At 66.3% G+C, this 18,870-nt stretch overlaps 2 protein-coding genes across 3 annotated transcripts; both read right to left on the bottom strand.

The window, feature by feature from the left end:
- Window positions 1-19: 19 nt before the first annotated feature.
- On the bottom strand, window positions 20-3,441 carry NAPRT (nicotinate phosphoribosyltransferase). Its single transcript, XM_004779469.3, has 13 exons — window positions 3,147-3,441; window positions 2,898-3,025; window positions 2,721-2,803; window positions 2,338-2,468; window positions 2,138-2,253; window positions 1,690-1,886; window positions 1,471-1,611; window positions 1,080-1,164; window positions 902-982; window positions 712-814; window positions 458-612; window positions 238-345; window positions 20-136 (listed from the first exon to the last, which is right to left on the bottom strand). Exons 1-13 carry the CDS (start codon window positions 3,370-3,372, stop codon window positions 74-76), a joined length of 1,617 nt encoding a protein of 538 aa, XP_004779526.1. The 5' UTR covers window positions 3,373-3,441; the 3' UTR covers window positions 20-73.
- Window positions 3,442-4,502: 1,061 nt separating this feature from the next.
- On the bottom strand, window positions 4,503-18,522 carry EEF1D (eukaryotic translation elongation factor 1 delta). 2 transcript variants are annotated; one of them, XM_045074145.1, is made up of 8 exons: window positions 18,368-18,522; window positions 9,514-9,637; window positions 9,045-9,116; window positions 5,617-5,716; window positions 5,421-5,521; window positions 5,030-5,248; window positions 4,696-4,890; window positions 4,503-4,584 (listed from the first exon to the last, which is right to left on the bottom strand). In XM_045074145.1, the coding sequence occupies exons 2-8, from the start codon at window positions 9,628-9,630 to the stop codon at window positions 4,546-4,548; spliced, it is 843 nt and encodes a 280-aa protein (XP_044930080.1). In that variant the 5' UTR covers window positions 9,631-9,637; window positions 18,368-18,522; the 3' UTR covers window positions 4,503-4,545. The 2 variants fall into 2 exon arrangements, with proteins under 2 accessions (XP_044930080.1, XP_012904858.1); XM_013049404.2 differs by lacking the exon at window positions 18,368-18,522 and adding an exon at window positions 11,327-12,405.
- Window positions 18,523-18,870: the final 348 nt, after the last annotated feature.

The raw sequence follows: 18,870 nt of genomic DNA, 5'->3' as shown, positions 1-18,870 counted from the left end.
AAAGACACATGACAAGGCGGGCAGGCCAGAGAGTGGCTCGTGTTGGTCTGTGGTGGCCCTGACCCCGTCGTGTTCATGAGGACCCTCTGGCCAGCAGGCTGGCCACCAGGGCCCGGAGCTTATCAGACAGCGCCACCTACAGGAAGGAGAGAGGATGATGGGTGGCCACGGGGAATAGAGGGGAGGCTGGGGGACAAGGGGGCTGGGTGGGGGCGCATGAGGGCGGGGAGCACCTACGGGGTAGGGGGCAGGCTGCTCCAGCCGCTTGTGCTCCGGGCTCAGATGGCTCAGGGACAGCTGGGCGAAGGCTCTCGATTCGGCCAGAGATGGGAAGGGCTCACACAGCTGGAGGGAAGAGGGAAGGCCAGGGCCAGGTCCGCGGTCAGGGTCAGGGTCAGGGGCCAGGGCTCCACCTGGGTTGGAGCAGCACACTAAGGGAGGAGGTGGAGGCGGCTACCTGTCCCCGCTGGACCCAGAGTCTCAGCAGGGGCTCCACACGGGCAGGCTTCACGGTCCAGGCTTCCTGGGCCCCTCGAGGCCAGACCCTGAGCTCTCGGCCAGCCTGGGGGGGTTGCTCCTCCGCCAACTGCAGCACGTCCAACAGCGGAGACCCTGAGCGTGTGCCGCGGGGACTTAGGGTTAGAATAACGCGGGGGGCCTGGGGACTTGAGGAGGACCACGGAGGCGTGGGAGGCGTGGGCCGGGTCTCACCATCGGCGCGCAGGAGCCGGAAAGCGGCCTTGCTCCCCGGGAGCGTCTGTTTCCCGGGGTCCTCGGTCAGCTTCATGCGCGGCTGGCCTCCCACGGACACCAGCTGCAGAAAAACGGGTTTGCCGGACTCTCCTTCCCCGGCCAGTGGTCCCTCAGGCCCACCCCACTGGGTCCCAGATCCCACCCCGACCTTATAGACGCAGCCCAGGGAAGGCTGGCGGGGACACGTGACCACGCTGGTGCCGATGCCAATGACGTTGACCTCACTGCCCTGGACCAGGAGAGAGGAGGTGGCACGGAAGCCTGTCAGCGTCTGCAGGCCCAGGGCCCCCTGAGCCCCCCTCCGGCCCGCCCTGGCCCTACCCCACCTCCTGGGCCAGCCGGGCCAGGTCCTCCTCGCCAATGTTGTTGCTGACGGCGATGGAGATGGATTCCAGCCAGGGCGTCTGGAACCTGTGATGGGGGCAGCCCCTCACATGGTCCCTGGTGCACCGATCCGCTCTCCCTCCCCGGTTACGCACCCTCCCTCACACCTGACCGTCTGCCTCCGGCCACAAGGCCCCGGACTTTTGCTTATGAGCCCCCGGGCGAACCCATCCCTGATTTCCCTGCCAAGGTCCCGATGTCTCTACTCTGGCAGCAAAGGGGTCAGACCTCCTCCCTTGGGGAGAGACACACTGCTCCCTCCTCGGCCCCGGCCCAACGCCCCCGCCCCCAAGAGGATCTCTCCGTGGGCATAAGCCGCCCCAGGGGACTCACTGGGCAGAAACGGTCCTAAAGACCCTGCGGATCTCCTGGGCCTGCTGGAGCAAGTCACCGCTGTCCAGTCTCACACCCACCGCTCGGTAGCCCAGCTCCCCCAGCGCCAGGGCCACTGCCAGAAAGTTAGGGACACCGCTCCTGCCAGAGGAACGACCAGGTTCCAGGAGGGCCGCGGCTGCTCTGCAGGGCCCACCCAGGGGAGAACCTGGGCCTCACCTCTGCACACTGTACGTGTCCAGCAGGCCCTGAAAGGCCCGGGGGAAAGCCAGGGCATAGGCCACAAAGGCCGCCCGCTCCCCCCGGTGGGGCTCCCGCACCCCCAGTCCCAGATGGGCACACACGCGATCCAGCCACGCCTCCGCACGAGCAGCCAGATCCACTCTGGGGCCCTGGCCGGCAGCCGGGGCCAACGTCTACGGAAAGGGCTCAGTGAAGGCCGTGCAGCCCATGGGGCAGGGTGAGGACTGCCTAACCCCTGGCTGAGGGCTGCCCGCTCCCCACGCAGCACTGGGGCTACCTGCCGGGGGGTGGGTGGGTGGGGCTCAGCTGAGCCGGGCCGACCACCTGCCTGTGCAAAGCTGTGGCCAGACCGTCCCTCCCCGGGCAAGGACTGGCTTTGGGGTCTGCTTTCTGGGGCGCAGCAGCGGGAGAGAGAGGTACTGACCGGGTCGGGGGGCACCTCGGTGCCCAAAAAGGACGTGATGAAAGAGTGAGCCAGGGTTCCCGCCACGGGCACGCCCCGCAGCTGTCCTGCCAGCACATTGCTGCTGCCATCAAAGCCTGCGCCAGGGTTAGGAGGGCGTCAGGTGCGGCTTCCAGGGAGCCCCTCCTTTCTGGCCCCTCCCTCCCTCCTCGGGCTCTTACCGCCCAAGTAACTATAGGTAGAGGCAGTAAGACCCCCATCAGGGCCCTGGGCTCGGCGCAGCCCCATCTCCCAGAGCCGCTTCTCGGGACCCGCGATCAGGCGCAGCCGCGCAGCGTTGGTGGCGATGAGGCTGGGGGGGGGGGCAATGGAGCAGGCGACCCGCGTTGTTGGTCACGACGGAACCGCGGCCCCGAGCCCCCTTCACGGCCCCCCACGGTGGGAGCCGGGGGGCCGGGGTGCTCTCCACAGCCCAGGGGCAGGCGTTGGGCTCCCCGGGCAGAACCACGCCCCATCCCGAAGACCCGCCCCCCGGAAGTCCCCTTGGTCCTCCGGGGTACCGGGCTGGGTCCCCCGCGTCCACCTCCGCTGGGCGGGGCCGCACCTGGCGTAGCCGACGAGGCAGAGGAGGGGCGTCTCCAGCAGCTGCACCACCAGGAGCGGCCCGCCCACCTGCAGCAAGGGCACCTGCAGCGGGGTCAGGGGGCCCGGGGCTGCGGTCAGCTCGGCGTCGCCCGGCGCGCTCGGCCCGCGCCCTCTGCCCCGCTCGGCCCGCACTCACGCCGGGGAAGGCGAGGGAGCCCTCGGGCAGGGCCCGCACCGTCACGTCGGAGCAGTCGACGGCGCGAAGGTACTCGAAGAAGGCGGGGTCCGTGTCGGGCGGCAGCACCGAGGCCAGAAACTGCACGTCTGCGGGGGACAGAGGCCCTGGTGGGCTGGCGCTGGCCGTGGAGGGCTCGTCGGGGGTCCCGGGAGCCTCGCTGGGCCCCGGGGGACGCGGGGCGGGGCCGCGGGGCGGGGCGGGGGCTACCTGCGTCCCGCAGGCGGAAGGCGCGCAGGAAGCGCACGCAGTCGCGCAGCCCCGCGGCCAGGGCGAAGGCGCCGCCGAACGGACAGCCGCGGAAGAAGAGCTCGAACTCGGCCTGCTCCCGCGCCCGCCCCGCGCGCCAGTAGCCCAGCGCCATGGTGGCCTGGTAGAGGTCGGTGAGCAGCGGCCGAGCCGCCGCGAGCGCCTCGGGGTCCCGCTCCGCCGCCATCTCGCCCCGGTGCGCGGACTCTGGCCCCGCCGGGTCCCCGCCCGGCCCCGGCCCCGCCCCCACCCCCACGTGACGCCTCCACCCCACGTGACGCGAGGTCTGCTGGGGCCCCGCCCCCTGACCCAGCCTCTAGCCTGGCGGCGGGGCGGGACTTGAGAAGGTGCTCGGTGAGGACACGCAGGTGGTGCCACACTGTGGCTCAGGGACCAGTGTGGTGCGACACAGAGCAAGGGGCCGCTGGGCCACCCTCGGCAGGCACGTAGATTTTTGCCCCTCCAAGAATCCACCCTACAACGGGGACACCCTATACCCAGGCCCCCACCATCAAGGGGGGCCCCCTGAGGACACCAGTTCTGACCACAAGTCCCCACAGCACACACCCTTTGTCCCCAGCTCAGAGAATGGCTGTCTCACCAGGCATGCTGGCCAACAGTCCAGGGAGGGGCCGCCAGGGCCAAGTACTACCCAGACAGGAGCTTGGCCGACTCCACAGTGCATTTATCCCGGGCCTGTCCAGGGTCCAGGTCGCCAGGGAGGGAGGGACCCACAGGCCACACAACAGACTGGGCAGCACACGAAGGGCCTCATCTAAGCAATCAGCCAGGCTTTGTGAGAAGCCTGGCTCGGTCTCCCCCAGGTCCCACTTGGGGGACCCATGAGTTAGGGTTAGACTGCCACTGGAACCTTTCTTCCCTGGGCGCCTCTGCTCCCATGGAGTCAGCTCAGCAGGGAATGGAACCCAGAAGAGGCAGAGTGGAAGGGGGTGCCTCCCGTGCCTCAGACGGACCAGCAGCCCCTGCAGAGGGGGTGACCCACATGGTTTCTGGCTGCAACAGCTTGAACTGGGCATGCCCCTTGTCACCGAGGGCGGAGTGCAATCAGGAGGGCAGTCTGGAGATGGACAAGGGGCAGATGGGGAGTGAGGTCACACAGCCACAAGAACACCGTGCCCAGACCAAGAACGGGGAGGGAGGGGTTGGCCCCTGGGGTCCCTGGTGGAGCAGCAGCAGGACCGGGGCCCAGTGGGGACACTAATGAGACGCAGGCCAAGTGTGAGGCCCGCAGCCTGGCGATGCTGCTCACTGAACACGCCCTCCCCCTGGGGCCCAGACAGGACAGGAGCCAGACAGTGCGCTCTCAGTTTTTAATGTCTGTGGGGCCTGGAGCCCGCGCTCAGATCTTGTTGAAAGCAGCTATGTCGACGCTCTGCACCTGAGGAGGAGGAGGAAGGCCACTCATCACAGGGGGGCCCAGTCTCCCGAAGACCCACCCACTTCCGCCGCCCACCAGGCCACGGGTGTGCGCGGGGGCCTGGCCACTCACATGCTCCTCGAACTTGGTGATCTCCTCCTCCAGCAGGTCGGTCCCCACCCTGTCGTCCTCTACCACACACTGGATCTGCAGCTTGCGGATGCCATAGCCCACGGGCACCAGCTTGGAGCCCCCCCAGATCAGCCCGTCCAACCGGATGGAGCGCACGCAGGCCTCCAGCTGGGCCATGTCTGTCTCATCATCCCACTGCGGGGGAAGGGGGTGCAGAGGCTGGGGTCAGGGGCCCGCAGACCCCAGGGAATGTCCCGTTTCCCCCAAGCAGTCCAGGCTTACAGCCCACGGTTCCAAGGCACCAACGGGGCGGAGGCAGGGGTGGGCCACTCACAGGCTTGACATCCAGGAGGATGGAGGACTTGGCCACCAGTGCAGGCTTCTTGGCCTTCCTCTCGGCGTACTGCCGCAGCCTTTCCTCCCGCAGCCGCGCGGCCTCCTGGTCCTCTTCCTCATCGCTGCCGAACAGGTCAATGGCATCGTCCTCGTCGTCCTCCGCGGCAGTAGCTGCCTTCCTGCCGGGGGGCTCCACTTGGCGCATGGGGGACACGTGCTGCCATTGGGGGTGGGGAGGTTGAGGCCTGTGCCACAGCGGCCCCAACTATGGCACCCTCACTAGGCCTCAAAGACGCCAGGCCCCCATGGGGACGAGGGCCAGGAGCACCTTCTGTCCCCCCCACCCCCGTGCCCAGGCGGAGGGCCCCTGGTCTGAGAAGGGTCCTCACCTGGGTCTGTGGGGCTATGGCCCGGTGGGTGGGGGAGCTCTTCTCCAGCGCGCTCAACCGGGCCTCTAGCCGGCAAATGGCCTGCTGCAGGTCCTGCACCACTGTAGGGGCACAGAGGGTGTTGTGTTGGTCCAAGAGTGGGGGACCAGGGGGCAGGGGAGGGCAGGCATCCCACCCGTTATGCTCAGGGACTCACCTCCTCGCAGGCTCTGATTCTCCACTTCTAGGCTGGCAATGCGGACGGCAAGCTCACTGTGATCCCCGCTGGGTCCGCTGGAGGCCCCAGGGCCCGAGCTCTGGAAGGCAGGGAGGTGAGGATGTGCCCCCCACCCCCAGCTGCTCCCAGGGTGCCCCGGTTCACACCAAGAATCAGAACCCCAACACGTGTGGGGGACCAGCTGGACACTAGGAAGCAGCTCCTGTTGGCCCTGCTCAGTCCACCTGCGGTACTCCAGCCCAAGTGGGGAGGAGGCCCTGCGAGCACAAACCCAAGCAGGAAGCACAGGGCTCAGGGGAGCCGGGCACGGGGTAGTGCCGAACCCACAGCTGGCTGTCACTGCCCATAACCCTGGGACAGCCAGGGCCCTAATGGGGCCGGCAGCACAGCTTGGAACTGCGGACGGCACAGAAGAGAGGGGAGGGCCCGGTGAGGGGAGAAAAAGAAGCTGTTCTGTGCCAGGGACGGACACTGCATAGCACCTTGCCTCCCCCAGGCCATACACCTGTCAACTGGCCCACGGGCTCAGCCCTTGAAGGCTCTGGCTGACCGCACAGCTGCCTGTCAGCCTCCCTCGGGTCCTTCCTGACCAGGAACTTGCATCACCTGACTCAGCAGGGAGCCCCATCTCAAGCCCACGTTACACCTCAAGGGCCGACACCCACCCCCAACAGAATGGACAGGAAGCCCCTCCGTGAGGGCAAGCCCATGGCCTTCTCCTGTGTTTGATGCACCCCAAATCACAGATGGGCTAATGGGCCCCCGGAAGGACAGGCTGGCAGGCGCCCGGCTCCCTACTGGGGGTCGGTGAGCAATGTAGGCCAGTGCTCTCCGTCCCCCATGACCCAGCAGCTCCCACCTCTGGCTCCTAGCAGAGCCGGCCAGAGGCAGGCTAGCCACCACGCAGCTGGGGCTGGGGCAGGAGCACCGGCACTCCCTGCCTTCAGCTCAACCCCTCGCGCCAGCCGCGGAAAGCTGGGCAGGGCTTGCCAAAGCCCTGGCTGCCGCCACCGGGCACATGGCCCTCTTTCCCGCCTGTGTCCCCAGCACTCAGCTCCCACTGCCATTCTCAATAGCACTTCCCAAGAGCGTCCGTCGCATGGGAATGAAATTCCGGCCATCCCCTCCTGTTCCCCGAGCCCGCACAGCCAGGCCTGGCTCCCCTCTCCTGGGGGCTCAGCACCGGCCGAGCAAATCCATCAGGGTCCAGCCGCAGGCTGAGGACACCGAGTGAAGGTTGCCTGCTGACAGGTCCCAAGGGGGCAGCCCCAGGCAAGCACCCCCCGCCCCCCCCCCCCACCACCACAAGGCCAAGGCTAAGCAAAGTGGCAGGCAAAGCCCCGGAGACTGGTGGCTACTGCATTACCACCACCGGGCCCTGTGCGCCCCCCCAGGCCTCTCACTGATGTCTATGCCCTGGGACAACCTGAGCCAAGCAAGGACTGAGGACACCAGGCCATCTGGTACCCCAGCCCCAGCCTGAGGCAGCCCGAGGCCGCCCTGTCCAGTCCTAGTCTGTGACAGTGACAGTGGGCCACAGGGGACAGTGCCATCTTCCATCCCCATGTCCAGCCCTACCCCTGGCACCACGCACAACGCCCAGGAAGCTCTGGGTTCTAACATCCCAGCTCTCTCCAACCCAAATCCACGCCTGGGGATTAGCCAGCAAGTCTGTCCTGGGTCCCTATCAGCAGCTGGAAGGCAGGCCTCTGAAGCCCCCGCCACGGGCTCAGAACACGAGCTTACTTGGAGATTGGGCCTCCACAGTGGCAACCCAGTTACTGTGAGGGTCGCCCTGACTCTGACACTGGAGGGAAAGTAACGAAAACACACAGGAGAGCGAGGGCCACGCACATGCCCAGAAGCGGGCTCAGAGCCTGCTCACACCTTGACCTCGGACTCTAGCTTCCAGACTGAGGAAATCAAGTTGGTGTAAGCCCTTGGTCTGGGCTGCTTTGTCACAGCAACTCAGCCCCCAAGTCCTAGTAGATGCCCACATGCTTTCCCCAAGACCCAGCAGTCAACCCCTCTCCCAGCCAAAGAGAGATCCCGCAGCCCAGGAACTTCCAGGGCAGCTGGCCCAGAGCTGCTTAGATCCCCAGGCCTGGCCTTCCGGGGGCTGCAGTCTGACACACAGGCCTGGGGCAACAGCAAGTGGCGGCCGAGCAGGAAGAAGGGCCTGGCGGTGGCAACAGCCCCGGGGTTTGTCAAGGGCTATCCCGCCGATGGGAGCCAGGACGTCCAAGCCACCTGCCCATGTGCTAATTCCCAGAGCCGCTACAATGATGACCTCCGGTGGCAAAAGGGACTCTACCCAGAGGACAAAGTGGAGGCTCTGGAGACGGAGAAAGGCTGCTGGGGGATCTGGGAGGTCCCTGTGCCCGCGAGAGGCCGAAGAGAAGGAGACATGAGGAAGCAGGGGCTCGAGTCCCGACACAGCTGGTGAGAAGCCACGGGCCAAGGGATCCAGGCGTCTGCTTCAGGTTGGAAAAGGCAATGGAAGAAGTCTTTCCTGGAAAGTCTCCAGAAGGGGGGCGCCTGGGGGGCTCAGTGGGTTAAGCCTCTGCCTTTGGCTCAGGTCATGGTCTCAGGGTCCTGGGATCGAGTCCCGCATCGGGCTCTCTGCTCAGCGGGGAGTCTGCTTCCCCACCCCCTCTGCCTGCCTCTCTGCCTACTTATGATCTCTGTCAAATAAATTTAAAAAAAAAAAAAAAAGAAAAAAGAAAGAAAAGAAATGTCCCCAGAAGGAACACAACTCTGGTCATACTTGGCTTTCCAAACACAGGACAGCACGTGTCACAAAAACACGACGACATCCTGGCTCTGCTGGCTCAGGCAGGCAGAGCAGCGGGTGTGTCTCCTCCTAGGGACACAGCTGCCCTGCCGTGCTGGGAGTGGAGCTGGACAGGGCCCTGCCCTCTCTTGATCCCATCTGGGACCTGGAGGCCAAACCGGTGGCACGGCCCCTCTCCAGGCCTCAAATTCTGTCGTTTGGACGGTACACAGCCCGGGAACCCATCTCGCTAGGGAGGCGGGGCCCAGGGAGCAGGAGAAAAGGCTGCAGATGCCGCTGCTCAGGCTTCTCCCCAGGCAGGGCGCCAAGCGAGGCAGCTGTGTCCAGGCCTCGGCGTGTGGAGCAAGTGTGCCAGAGGCCACTGGTGTGGGCCCAGGGGTGGCCCAGAGCAGCAGCCAGGGAAAGGCGGGAGGGAGTCCTGGGCAACCCCCAGCTAGCGGCCCAGAGGCTCCGCGGGGAGGGCTCCTATAGGGGTGGGCGCCTGCCAGCACTGCACACTTTGCCCCGACCTGTTTCTGAGGGCCTGACATGCTCGGCGGCAGGGCCGGGGCCAAGGTCACACATGCCGCTGGGCATGAAGCCAACAGGGCCAGGCAAGCCCGCAGGTACTCACTCCGGCCAGGGATTTCTGGATGTTCTCTCTGGCTCTCGCAATGTCTCGCAGGATCACGCTGGCGCCATTCTCCTGTAGACAATGCAGAAAGAACTGGTCTTTTTTCTTTTTCCCCCATTAAAACAGCTTTAATTAAAAAAAAAAAGAGAGCGAGACAAAGCCTCCGACAGAGAGCCAGCAAGAGCGGCACAGAAGGAAAGCTTGGCAGAACGGCCAGGAGCGCACGGAGTGTGCGTCTGCCAGAGTGCCGCAGCCGGGACAAGGCCCGAGGAAGCCCGGGGCCGCAGGCCCAGCCCAGGCCTACAGCGTCCTGATGGGCACCGGTATGTCCAGGGCTCTGAGCTGTGGTGGCAAATGGCCCATCCCACGCAGGCGCACACAAGCAGGCCTATCCAGGGCCACGCCTCCAAAGACCCCCCCCACCCCCAGCCTCTGGCCAACCCCCTTCACGCTCTGAGTCCACCCCTACCTGGTGCGAGGTGCCCGCCACAGGCCCGTTCATCTGCTCGTAGAATTTTCTTTCTGCATCGTCGTATTTGAACTTGTCAAACCAGATCTTCTCGTGCACTAGGAAGTTTGTGGCCATTTTCCTGCTACAAAGAGGAGGAGAAACTAAGACAGTCCGCTGGAAGGAAAAGCGGCATCCCTGAAGGCCCCAGGCCTGGCCGGCATGAGCACCCTGCCAACAGCCCAGATACCAAGGGTGGAGGGTGACCAGGGGTCCGGGTCAGAGCACGGTGGTCTTGGCATGGCTGAACCCCATCTGTAACCGAACCCTTCACGCACCATCCCTATGCCCACCCCCTTGGGTTCTCAACTGGCAGTTCCCAGGCTTGTCGCCAGTTTTGGAGAGCAGCCGCTCTCCACCTGGGGTGAGGAACTTCCAGGGTCCCCTGGGCCTGCCTTTCCAGCCACACATCTGTGCGAGGCTCAATTTATACGTCCGTCAAACAATTCACGTCAACAGACTGAATGCAGAAGCGAGGGGGAGAATCCCGCTGCCTCCTGCTGCGCGACACGCTAAAGAGCGACCGTCAAGCTCGGTCACTCAGCTCGCCGAACTGTCCTCACAGAAAAACCCGCAAGTCGGTAACCGCAACAAGTAACAAACTTTTCAATGAATAAAGTACTTCCAGCATTTCTGCTTTCAATGCTAACACGGCAAAAATCAACAGACACGAGGGACGCCCTCCGAGGTCCAGAGGCCAGGAAGCTTGAGAACCCCCGGCTCTCTCCGGAGCCTCACTAGGCCGGCCCGCGGCCCTCCCTCCACTGAGCAGGGCCCCTCCCGCTCCTGACCCAGCGTGGCAGAAATGGACCCAATCTCACCAACTCTCTGTGCCAAGGCCCCAGGCTATCACCAGACCTCATCAAGTACACCCACGGTGACCTCGAGAGGACTAGGTCCTGGGACTGTCCACCCTCCACCCCTGTACCCCGCCAGGAGCAGCCAGGCCGCTATGCAGAGGTTCAGCTCCAGGATCCCTCACATTGCCGACGGGGACGCTCCCACACAGGGGGTCCCACACCCTGTCCAACAGCATGTCCAACGCCACTGAGGAGATGTGGGGTAGCCAAAGGGAACGTGGGGCCGGGGTGGCGCGGCTTCCCCGGAGGCCTGACCCACGCGGCCACCGACGCCCCCACGCCGTCCCGCTGCTGCGCCCGCAGCATTCCCTTGGAGCCGGTCATCTCCGCTGGGCCACCCGACTCTACCCCCGCCCTTCTCCAGGCCCAGGCACCCAGGAACCACCGCTGGTGCCACATGGAACCCTCCTGGGACAAGCCCTGGGTCCCCAAGCTAGAGGCGAGTAGGCCTCTTCCAGGGGTGTCCTTCAGACTCAGGGTGCTCAAGAGACAGCAGGCTTGTGTCCCAGACACACTCACTTCCCCTCAGAGATGGTTCCAGATGAGGGAGGCGGGGGTACGTGCCAGCTCCCATGTGTTCCCCAGTGGGGTTTGGGCCGGGAGCTTTCTCCATGCCCCTGCCCTGCCCTGTGACAGCCAGAAGGGCCTCTGGGAGTTGCCCTTAAGGGAAACCCTACACCAGACGAACTCAGCCCTGTGCTCACCCCCTCCCACCCCCTACAGCCCCAAACCTTGGGAGGATTTTGCTGCACAGCCCCTGGAGCTACCTCGGCCCAACCCACTCCTGGATCCCACTTGGCTGGGACCCAGCCAAGTGGGATCCAGGAGTGCTGGGGAGGCTGTGCCGGGATGGGGGTGGGGAGAGGCGTAGGCAGGGCCCCAGCCCAGGAACCCGCACGGCGTATTTCTCCTACTTGGGTCTCAGGCTGGGCATGGACGGGCCCAAGCGGGCGCCAGGTCGGTGAGCCAGGGATGCGGCCTCGAGGCGCCAGGCCATGCGCAGGGCCTCGGCAGCGTGGTGGCGGCTCTCCGCGCTGTCATAGACGGGCTTGCTGAGCCAGGGGGCCTCGGCGTCCCGGTGCAGGAAGTACCAGTAGGGCACAGCAGACGAGGCCTCCCCGTCGACCCGCCGAGGCCCGACCCGCTTGCTTCCCATGGTGTTTCGGCCCCGCCGGTCTCTGCGGCCCCGCCGGGCCCCTTCGGCCGGGCCCGCTCGCTCCTGCAGACGCACCTTCCCCGGGGGGTGGCCGTCAAACATGGCTTCGTAGAAGCCCCTCTCGGCTGCATCATACTGGGGCTTCTCTAGCCACACCTCCCGCACCAGCGCCTGTAGGCTGCCCAGTGGGGACGGGCTGGCGGCCAGTGGGCTGGGCTGGTGGGCAGGCGCCAGGTCGGGGGCGGCAGCCTGCTGGCCCGTGTCGGAAGCCCCGGGCCGGCCACTCCCCTCGGCGGCCAGCAGCAGGGCCTGAGACCATTCCACAAACGCCCGCTCGGCCTGGTCAAAGGCAGACTTATTGGCCCAGACGCCCCAGGTCACGTGGTGGCAGGCCACCTGGCTTCCGTGCGCGCAGGGGCCCCGGCGGCCCAGGGCGGCTGGCTGGGCGGCCGCCAGCCTCTGGCGGTAGGAGCTCTCCGCCTGGTCAAACACGGGCTTGTCCAGCCACACGCGGTCAGCGGAGAGGCCCACCAGGGCCAGGTCGGCCTGGCCCAGACCGCTCTTGGGGGAGCGCTTCCTCTTCTTCTGCGGCAGCTTCTTTCTGTCCAGGCTCTTCCTGGGGTCACTCGTGCCGCTGCTGTCGGGGGCACCTGCCTCCTCGGCGTCCTTGGCCTCCTCCTGCCCTGGCCCGTTCACGGCTGGCCCCTCCGCCGGGAGCTGCTGGGTGGCGGCGGCTCGTGTGGCCTCCTGCTCGTAGCAACGCCGCTCGGCTTCCCCGTACTGCTGCTTGTCCTCCCAGACCGTCTCCAGGGCACAGGAGGCCTTCCCGCTCCTCATCTTCCGCACAGCGTTAAAAAGCAAGCACAAGAAGGCAGTTGCAACACAGCGGGCCACGGGAGCACGGCCCTACCCCCCTCCTCGGCCTGACTTGAGGGGCTGGTGGGCCAGGGAGGGCTCCCCAACAGGGGTGCCATGCGATAGCAAGCAAGGACCTAGAGTCAAGTCCGCGGGAAACTCACGGAAGCAAAGAGCAAACACATGTCTGTGCCCCCTTCACTGTAAGACTCGTCTTTTCTAAGGCACCCGGCTCTGCACTGGGTCTAGACAACACCGTTTCCCAGCTCCGGCCACAGACACCTCTCCTAGAGCCTCCGCAGAGAGCTGCTGCACGACACACAGGGTGCGTGCACTTAATGTGATTCTAGAAATGACAACAGATCGTTCTTAGGACAAGCACGTTCCTCAAAACAAACACTTGTGCTGAAAAACCGCTCACTGCCCATCTGCACTTCTCACCAGACGGCCTTTGATTTTGCTACGTTCAGCCATGTGCCCAGAGCACGGCCAGTTTCCAGAGTCGCTCCGGGGCTCTCTGAGGCTGGCCGACCTGCCCTGGGGCAGCACACGCTCCTAGGGGAGCGGAGGCCGGAGGGTCTGTCCCGGCAGGGCCACATCGAGGAAGAACCAGGCCCCCTGTTAGCAGCAGCCGCCGGCCGGCCGCCCACCACTCTGGCTGTGCTTACAGCTTGGGGAGGCCACCTGACCCTCTCTGGGCCCTAGGGTGTCGTGAGGACGCCCACCCCTCCTTTCAGCACCATCTGACTCAGGGGCCCCTCCCCAGGCCAGCGGGGGAAGGCAGGCTGGGGGCTCTGGGTCCCGTCTGCTACAGTGGACAATGCCTCAGCTTCCTCACTACAGGTGTTGCTCCCTCCGGTTTGGAGACCACAGTCATCTGAGCCACGGGTCGTAGCCACTGCCACCATCACAGCCTCTGGCCAGCAGCGGTCAAGCCCAGAATGACCCAGAAGCCAGTCTGCTCTTAGGGCGCACCTAGTGGTCTGAGCACACTCTGCTTCCAGAGGCACGGATGCAAGCGGCAGAGTCCTTCCAGCCACAGATCTGACTCCGGGCCCTGCTCCCCGAAAGCAGGAGGACCTCCACCAGCCAACCAACACCCAGGAGCTACTCTGCCCGGGGGCTGACCGGCATCCCCTCAGGATGTGGGGTCCCGCAGTGACCTGTGTGGGGCACCCACATGCGGGGCCCTCATTTCCGGAAGACAAGGCTTCGCAGGGAGGACAGCAGACTGTTCCCACCATCTATGCAGGGTCGACACCCCTTTCCTAACAAAACCAAGACCTGGTTCTCGTTACCCAGTGGGACACGTCAGCTGCCTAAACCCCACAGTCACCGGGATTTGGGGACGAGTCTCCCTTGTATTGTGAAGGGACATGCTGGGGGCCTCTGATGGCATAAGAGCCCCAGGCGTGGACAGAGCTCTGACCCCCGCCTCCTGCCCTCCTCCCCAGGCTGGCAGCGGTACTCACCAAGGCCAGGCTGGCGGCAGAGGCAGTGGTGGGTGGGGGGCGGGAGCGGGGGCCCAGGAGGCATTGTGACATCACCCACTGTCCCAGAGGGGACGGCAGGCCGAGTGGGCAGGGCCTGTCTGCCCTTCAGCCTTGCTGGCAGCAAACCCCTGGCAGACCCTCACCAGGACAGCCCAGGGCTGGGCTGGCCGGACCCCTCAAGCTGCACCCACCAGACTGAACCTCCCGGGGCGGGGGGGGGGGGCTGCCAGCCGCTACCGGCCTCACGTCTGTCCCTGTCTCCCGGCATCACCACAGGCTCTGCCCAGAGGCGGAAGCCGGCCAGCTACTCCTGGCCGACTCAGGGTCCCCAAGGCAGGAGCGGGCTCAGTCCAGGGAAAGCCGGAGACGCGCAGCCCTGCTGCCACCCTACCCCACGGGACCAAAGCCGAGCTCCAGCAAACCCAGCACCTCCGTGTTGCAGACAAGGAAAGGGAGGCCCGCCGGGCCCCGCGTGCTGTGGCAAGCGGACCAGGGGCTCCCCGGCTGCGGTGGAAGGGGCGCCGCGGCAGGGGACAGGGGTACTTACTTTTCCTCGGGCCTCCTGGGGCGGCATGAAGAGAAAGCAGCAAGGTTAGACGCAGTCAGAAAGGGCAGCACAAGCAAGCCACAAGGCCGCTGCCGAGGCGTGGACGGAGCGGGCCGGAGGTGTGTGGTGGGGTGAACTAAGGTCGAGCACCCGACACGCCCACCACCCAAACCCCAGCAGGCGACAGAGTCCACCCACTCGGCTGCCCCTCGAAATGAGCACCTCTTGGGGCTGTCGCTATCCGGAGCCCAGGCAGGCCCTGGGGGACGCCTCTGAGGACCCTCCCACCTGTTCCGACCTGCGGAGAGGTCAGCCAGCACCCCAGTGGCCCCCTGGAGCTGCACAGGGACCCCTACCCAGCCCCACTGTTGTGCCGCCACAAAACCTGGCTGCGGGACAAGGCACAAGACAGCCACACGCAGACCTCGGGCCTCAGCAGCCACGGACCCAGGGCCCGTGCTGCATCATACCAGGCGTGAACAAGACAGTCCTCCTGTTGGGCACGCAAGGACGGGGCTTTCGCCCAATCCCAGGTGGGAAAACAGGCCAGGAACACCCTGTGCCCCACCCCAAACCCAACAAAGGTGGCAGCTCAGCAGCTGAGACAGCCAGACCCTGCCCTGCCCCGGGATCCCCCCAGCAGCCCCTCACCAGAGCCCTGGAGAGCTGCCTCCTTTCTGTAGCAGGAACTCTGCCTCACATGCAGAGGCACAAAAGCATCAGGTCCCTGACAGACGGGGACTTGCGGGGACCCTCGGGATGTGTGTGTGTGTGTGTGCGCGTGCCTGCGCGTGCACACGCGCAAGCCCCCTCGTGTCAGACAGTGTCCTTGGAACAGTCAGCGACCCTGCAGGAGCACAGGCTGCGGTGAGCCCCTCCCGCTGGCCGTGTCACCCGGAGGCAGAGAAGCCAGTGTTGGGACCAACTACCCCCCACGCGGACGCTGGAGGACCAGCCGGCAGGGTTCTCCCCTGCCCCCCTCTCAGATGCAAGAGCCCAGCCCCACGGCCTCCGTCCCCCATCTCCGAGAGCTCCCTAGAGAGTTCCCTAGTTCCGTGAAGAGCTGCGGAACCGGAAACCCATCTCTTGCAGGAGGAAAGCAAGTCTGAGCCTGAACGATCGCCTCAGAGAAGCCAAACACGCCTCTGGGCACACAGCGGGGACCCCAGGCTGCCGAGGAACAGGTGGGCCCCTCCTACCATCTCTCCCAACGGCACAGCCACGGCTCGCCAGTATCGGGGCGAGGCACGGGACGACTTGAGAACGCCCGACCCAACACACAGGAGGAAGGGCCCTGCGGCGTCCACCCTCTGCTCCTGTTAGTGGACGGGACTGCCAGTGTCTCCCTGTCCGCTCACCCGCCTGGCAATAAAGCTGCGTGGCCACCACTCGGGGCCCAGTCCCGGTGCCTCAGGACTCCGGCACTGCTCCGAGCGGGCGTGGTCCCTCTCAGCTGCCCAGGGGGCCCCAAGGGCTGGAGGTGCAGGAGGCCCCGGGGGATCTCACCCCACCCGGCTGCTGAGGTCTTCAAGAAAAGCAACCAGCAGCAGAGCTCATCCTGGCTACAGATGGGCCCCTCCTTGGCCACTGTCCCAGCCAGGCACCTTCGACACTCAGGACCACGTGGACTCAAACCCATGCTCCCGGCGTAGGTAGGCACAGCTCTTCTCAGAGGGGGGAAGGGAACCTGGCTGCAGACCCCCAAAAGACACCCCTGGCTGGAGGGCCTTCAAAGAAAGGGACGATGTGGCCCGCCGTGGCTGGGCCCAGCCAGGCACCAGTGCCTCTGAGAGCCTGGGTGACTGGGGAAGGTTTCTGGGAAGGGCTGCCCCCTCCCCCCGGCTCTGCCCTCTGCCCCACTCTCCCATCCCCCCCGGACACCATGGCACCAGTCATACACGGAAGAGCTCCCCAACTGTCCACCCAGGGCTCAAAGAGCCCATCTTCCAGGGGAAGTGGGAGCCGACATGAGGACTACGGGGAACGGGGCGGGGCTGTCTGCAGGCCAACTCGTCTCCTCTGGGCCCCCAGGATCAGACCTGGGCTTCACCAGAGCGTTCCGTGGTACCTCCCGTGTCTGAGGCACAGTGCCGAGCACCTGGCATGTCCGAACCCGCCAGAACAGCCGCACACAGCGGAAGCTGCCCGGGTCGGCACCGCTCCACACAGAGGCTAGCTGTGCAAGGCAGGAATGCCACCCTGCGCCGGGGGAACCCCTAGCCCCACTCGAAACATCAACCTGTCCTGCTGGCAGAAAAGGGGCCCCCCCATGCCATCAGACTCAGGGTTCCCGCCGCAGCTGCCCACTTCACCCCGGGCAGGCACAACAACGTTCGTACCTCCAATGCCACAGCCTGTCCGTTCTACTGTCCCAGCTGCCAGAGCCCGGTCTAAGCTACTCGGCCTGGTCCCTGCACCGCCTTCCCTCAGGGTGACCCCGGTACCGCACATGCTTCCCCAACCTTCCCGTAAACACTCGAGTCCTCGTGTGCATCCCGAGGCCTCCCACACAGTGGATGGAGAGAGTGGGGAAGGGGAGCCCCAATCAGGCAGGGGAAGAACTGGGGACCTGGGTCTCACGTCACACCAGCGCCACGTGACCACCTACTGGAGCACCTACATGTCCTCTTACACTGAGCACAGGGCTAGGGCTTAACCCACACCGTTGCCAGCATTTCTGCAGTCCCTGAAAAATACAGCGCACCAGACGCCAAAAATAATTTTTTGGTTTATCTTCAAAAAAAAAAAAAAAAATCAAGAAAGCTGCTGTTACAAAAACGTGGGTCAAGCCCATCAGACCACCTGTGCTGATCCTTGGTACCCTCACCGTGCTCCCCAGGAGCAACGCTGCGGAGGTGGCCCAGCACCAGCCCCTCCCGAGGGCAACTGTCTCCAGACCATCAAGGGCAACTGTCTCCAGACCATCAAGGGCTCTCCCGGGGCGGTGAACCTCACAGCAAGCCCCACTCCAGAGAAGAAAAGGGTGGCCTGGAGGGCACTCCCCAGGTCTGGCAGGAGGCCCAGAACACGGACTGTCCTACGGCGGTGACAGGCTCATGTGTCAGTCACTCCGAAAAACGATGCCATCCAGGGGGCTGGGCCTGGAAGGTTCAGGAAGCACCAGGTCCCCTCTGAGGCAGCACACTGACAGGCTCAGGGTACCCAGAAAAGGTCGGGGTGTCAGAGCCGCTCCAGCAGACGCCTCCTCAGACGTGTCCCTCCCAGCCGCAGGCCAGGGTCAACTGAAGAGGTGCTCCCCCTGGGTTCCCGCCCCACCAAGTAAAGCCAACGACTGGCCTTCCTCCGGGGTGCACTTCCTTCTGGGAACCTGACACTCAGCCTCGCCCGCACCCCGGCTCCAGGGCTCCAGCAGAAGCCCTTCCCTCCGCCCCGCACTCACAGTGCCCCCGTCTCGGGGAGGAATCGCCCACACCCCTTCGGCCCCCGGCTTCCACGGCGCCTCCTGCCGGGGCCAGCCTATCCAAGTCATGGCTCCCGGCCGCTCGGAGAGCCCGGCGCGTTTCTTCCGAGTCTCTCGGCAGACGCGCCCTCGCTCTCTCCGCGCCACGAACCGCCAGGGTTCCACGAGCGCTCGGCCGACGCTGACCCCCTGGCCCAGGGCCGGCGCGCCGCAGCGACCCGACGAGCGCGCGCTGCACAGAGGAGGTGCTCCTGCCCCCCAGCCCGCGGCCCTGTCCCCCCACGTCCGCGCCGCGCCGGGGCCGAGGGCCTGCGGCAGGGGCGCCCGGCCACGTGGCCCGCGCGCCCCGCCCCCCTGCGCCCTGCGCCCGCACGGACGCCGCAGAGCCGCGGGCGCACCCCCGGCGCCCGCCGCACCCCCGGCCCGGCCCCTGGGGTCTCCGCGGCGCGTGCGGCCCCTCCGGGCGCGGGCTGCGGTACTCACGCCTGCCAAGGACGCGGCGACCCGCGAGGAGCGCTCGTGGCCCGGGACGGCGGGGGAAAGGAAGCGGCGGCCGGGCCGCGCACGGGAAATGAAGCGGCGGGCCGGACCACGCCGCGGGCCGCGCACGGGGGAGGCCGCGCCCGCGCCCCGCCCGCCTCGCCGCCACGGCCCCCGGCGCGGCGCGACGCTCCCCGCGGCCGCCGAGACGGCAGGCACTGCGAGAGCACCCCGGCGCTCGCCGTGTCCCCGCGGGGCCGCCGCGGGCGGCGGGGGGCAGGACCGCGGCGCGCCCGACCCCTCCCCTGCCGGCGCAGTGGGCTCGTCGGGCCGGGGCGGGGCGGAAGGGCCCACGGGGCCGGGGGACGCGCGGCGCGCGGGGCGGGGCCGGGCGGCGCGCGGGGCGGGGCCGGCGACGGGGCCTGCGCGCCTGCGCCCCCAGAGCTGGCTAGACAAAGGGGAGGGTCCGGCCGGCCCCGCCCCCAGCGCCCCGCCCCGCGCGGCCG

Source organism: Mustela putorius, unplaced genomic scaffold, assembly GCF_011764305.1.
Source record: "Mustela putorius furo isolate JIRA1106 unplaced genomic scaffold, ASM1176430v1.1 tig00537303_pilon_pilon_pilon, whole genome shotgun sequence".
In the NCBI taxonomy this organism is placed as follows: domain Eukaryota; kingdom Metazoa; phylum Chordata; class Mammalia; order Carnivora; family Mustelidae; genus Mustela; species Mustela putorius.
The sequence above is the reverse complement of the archived record's forward strand: the minus strand, read 5'-3'. Positions and strand labels throughout refer to the sequence as shown.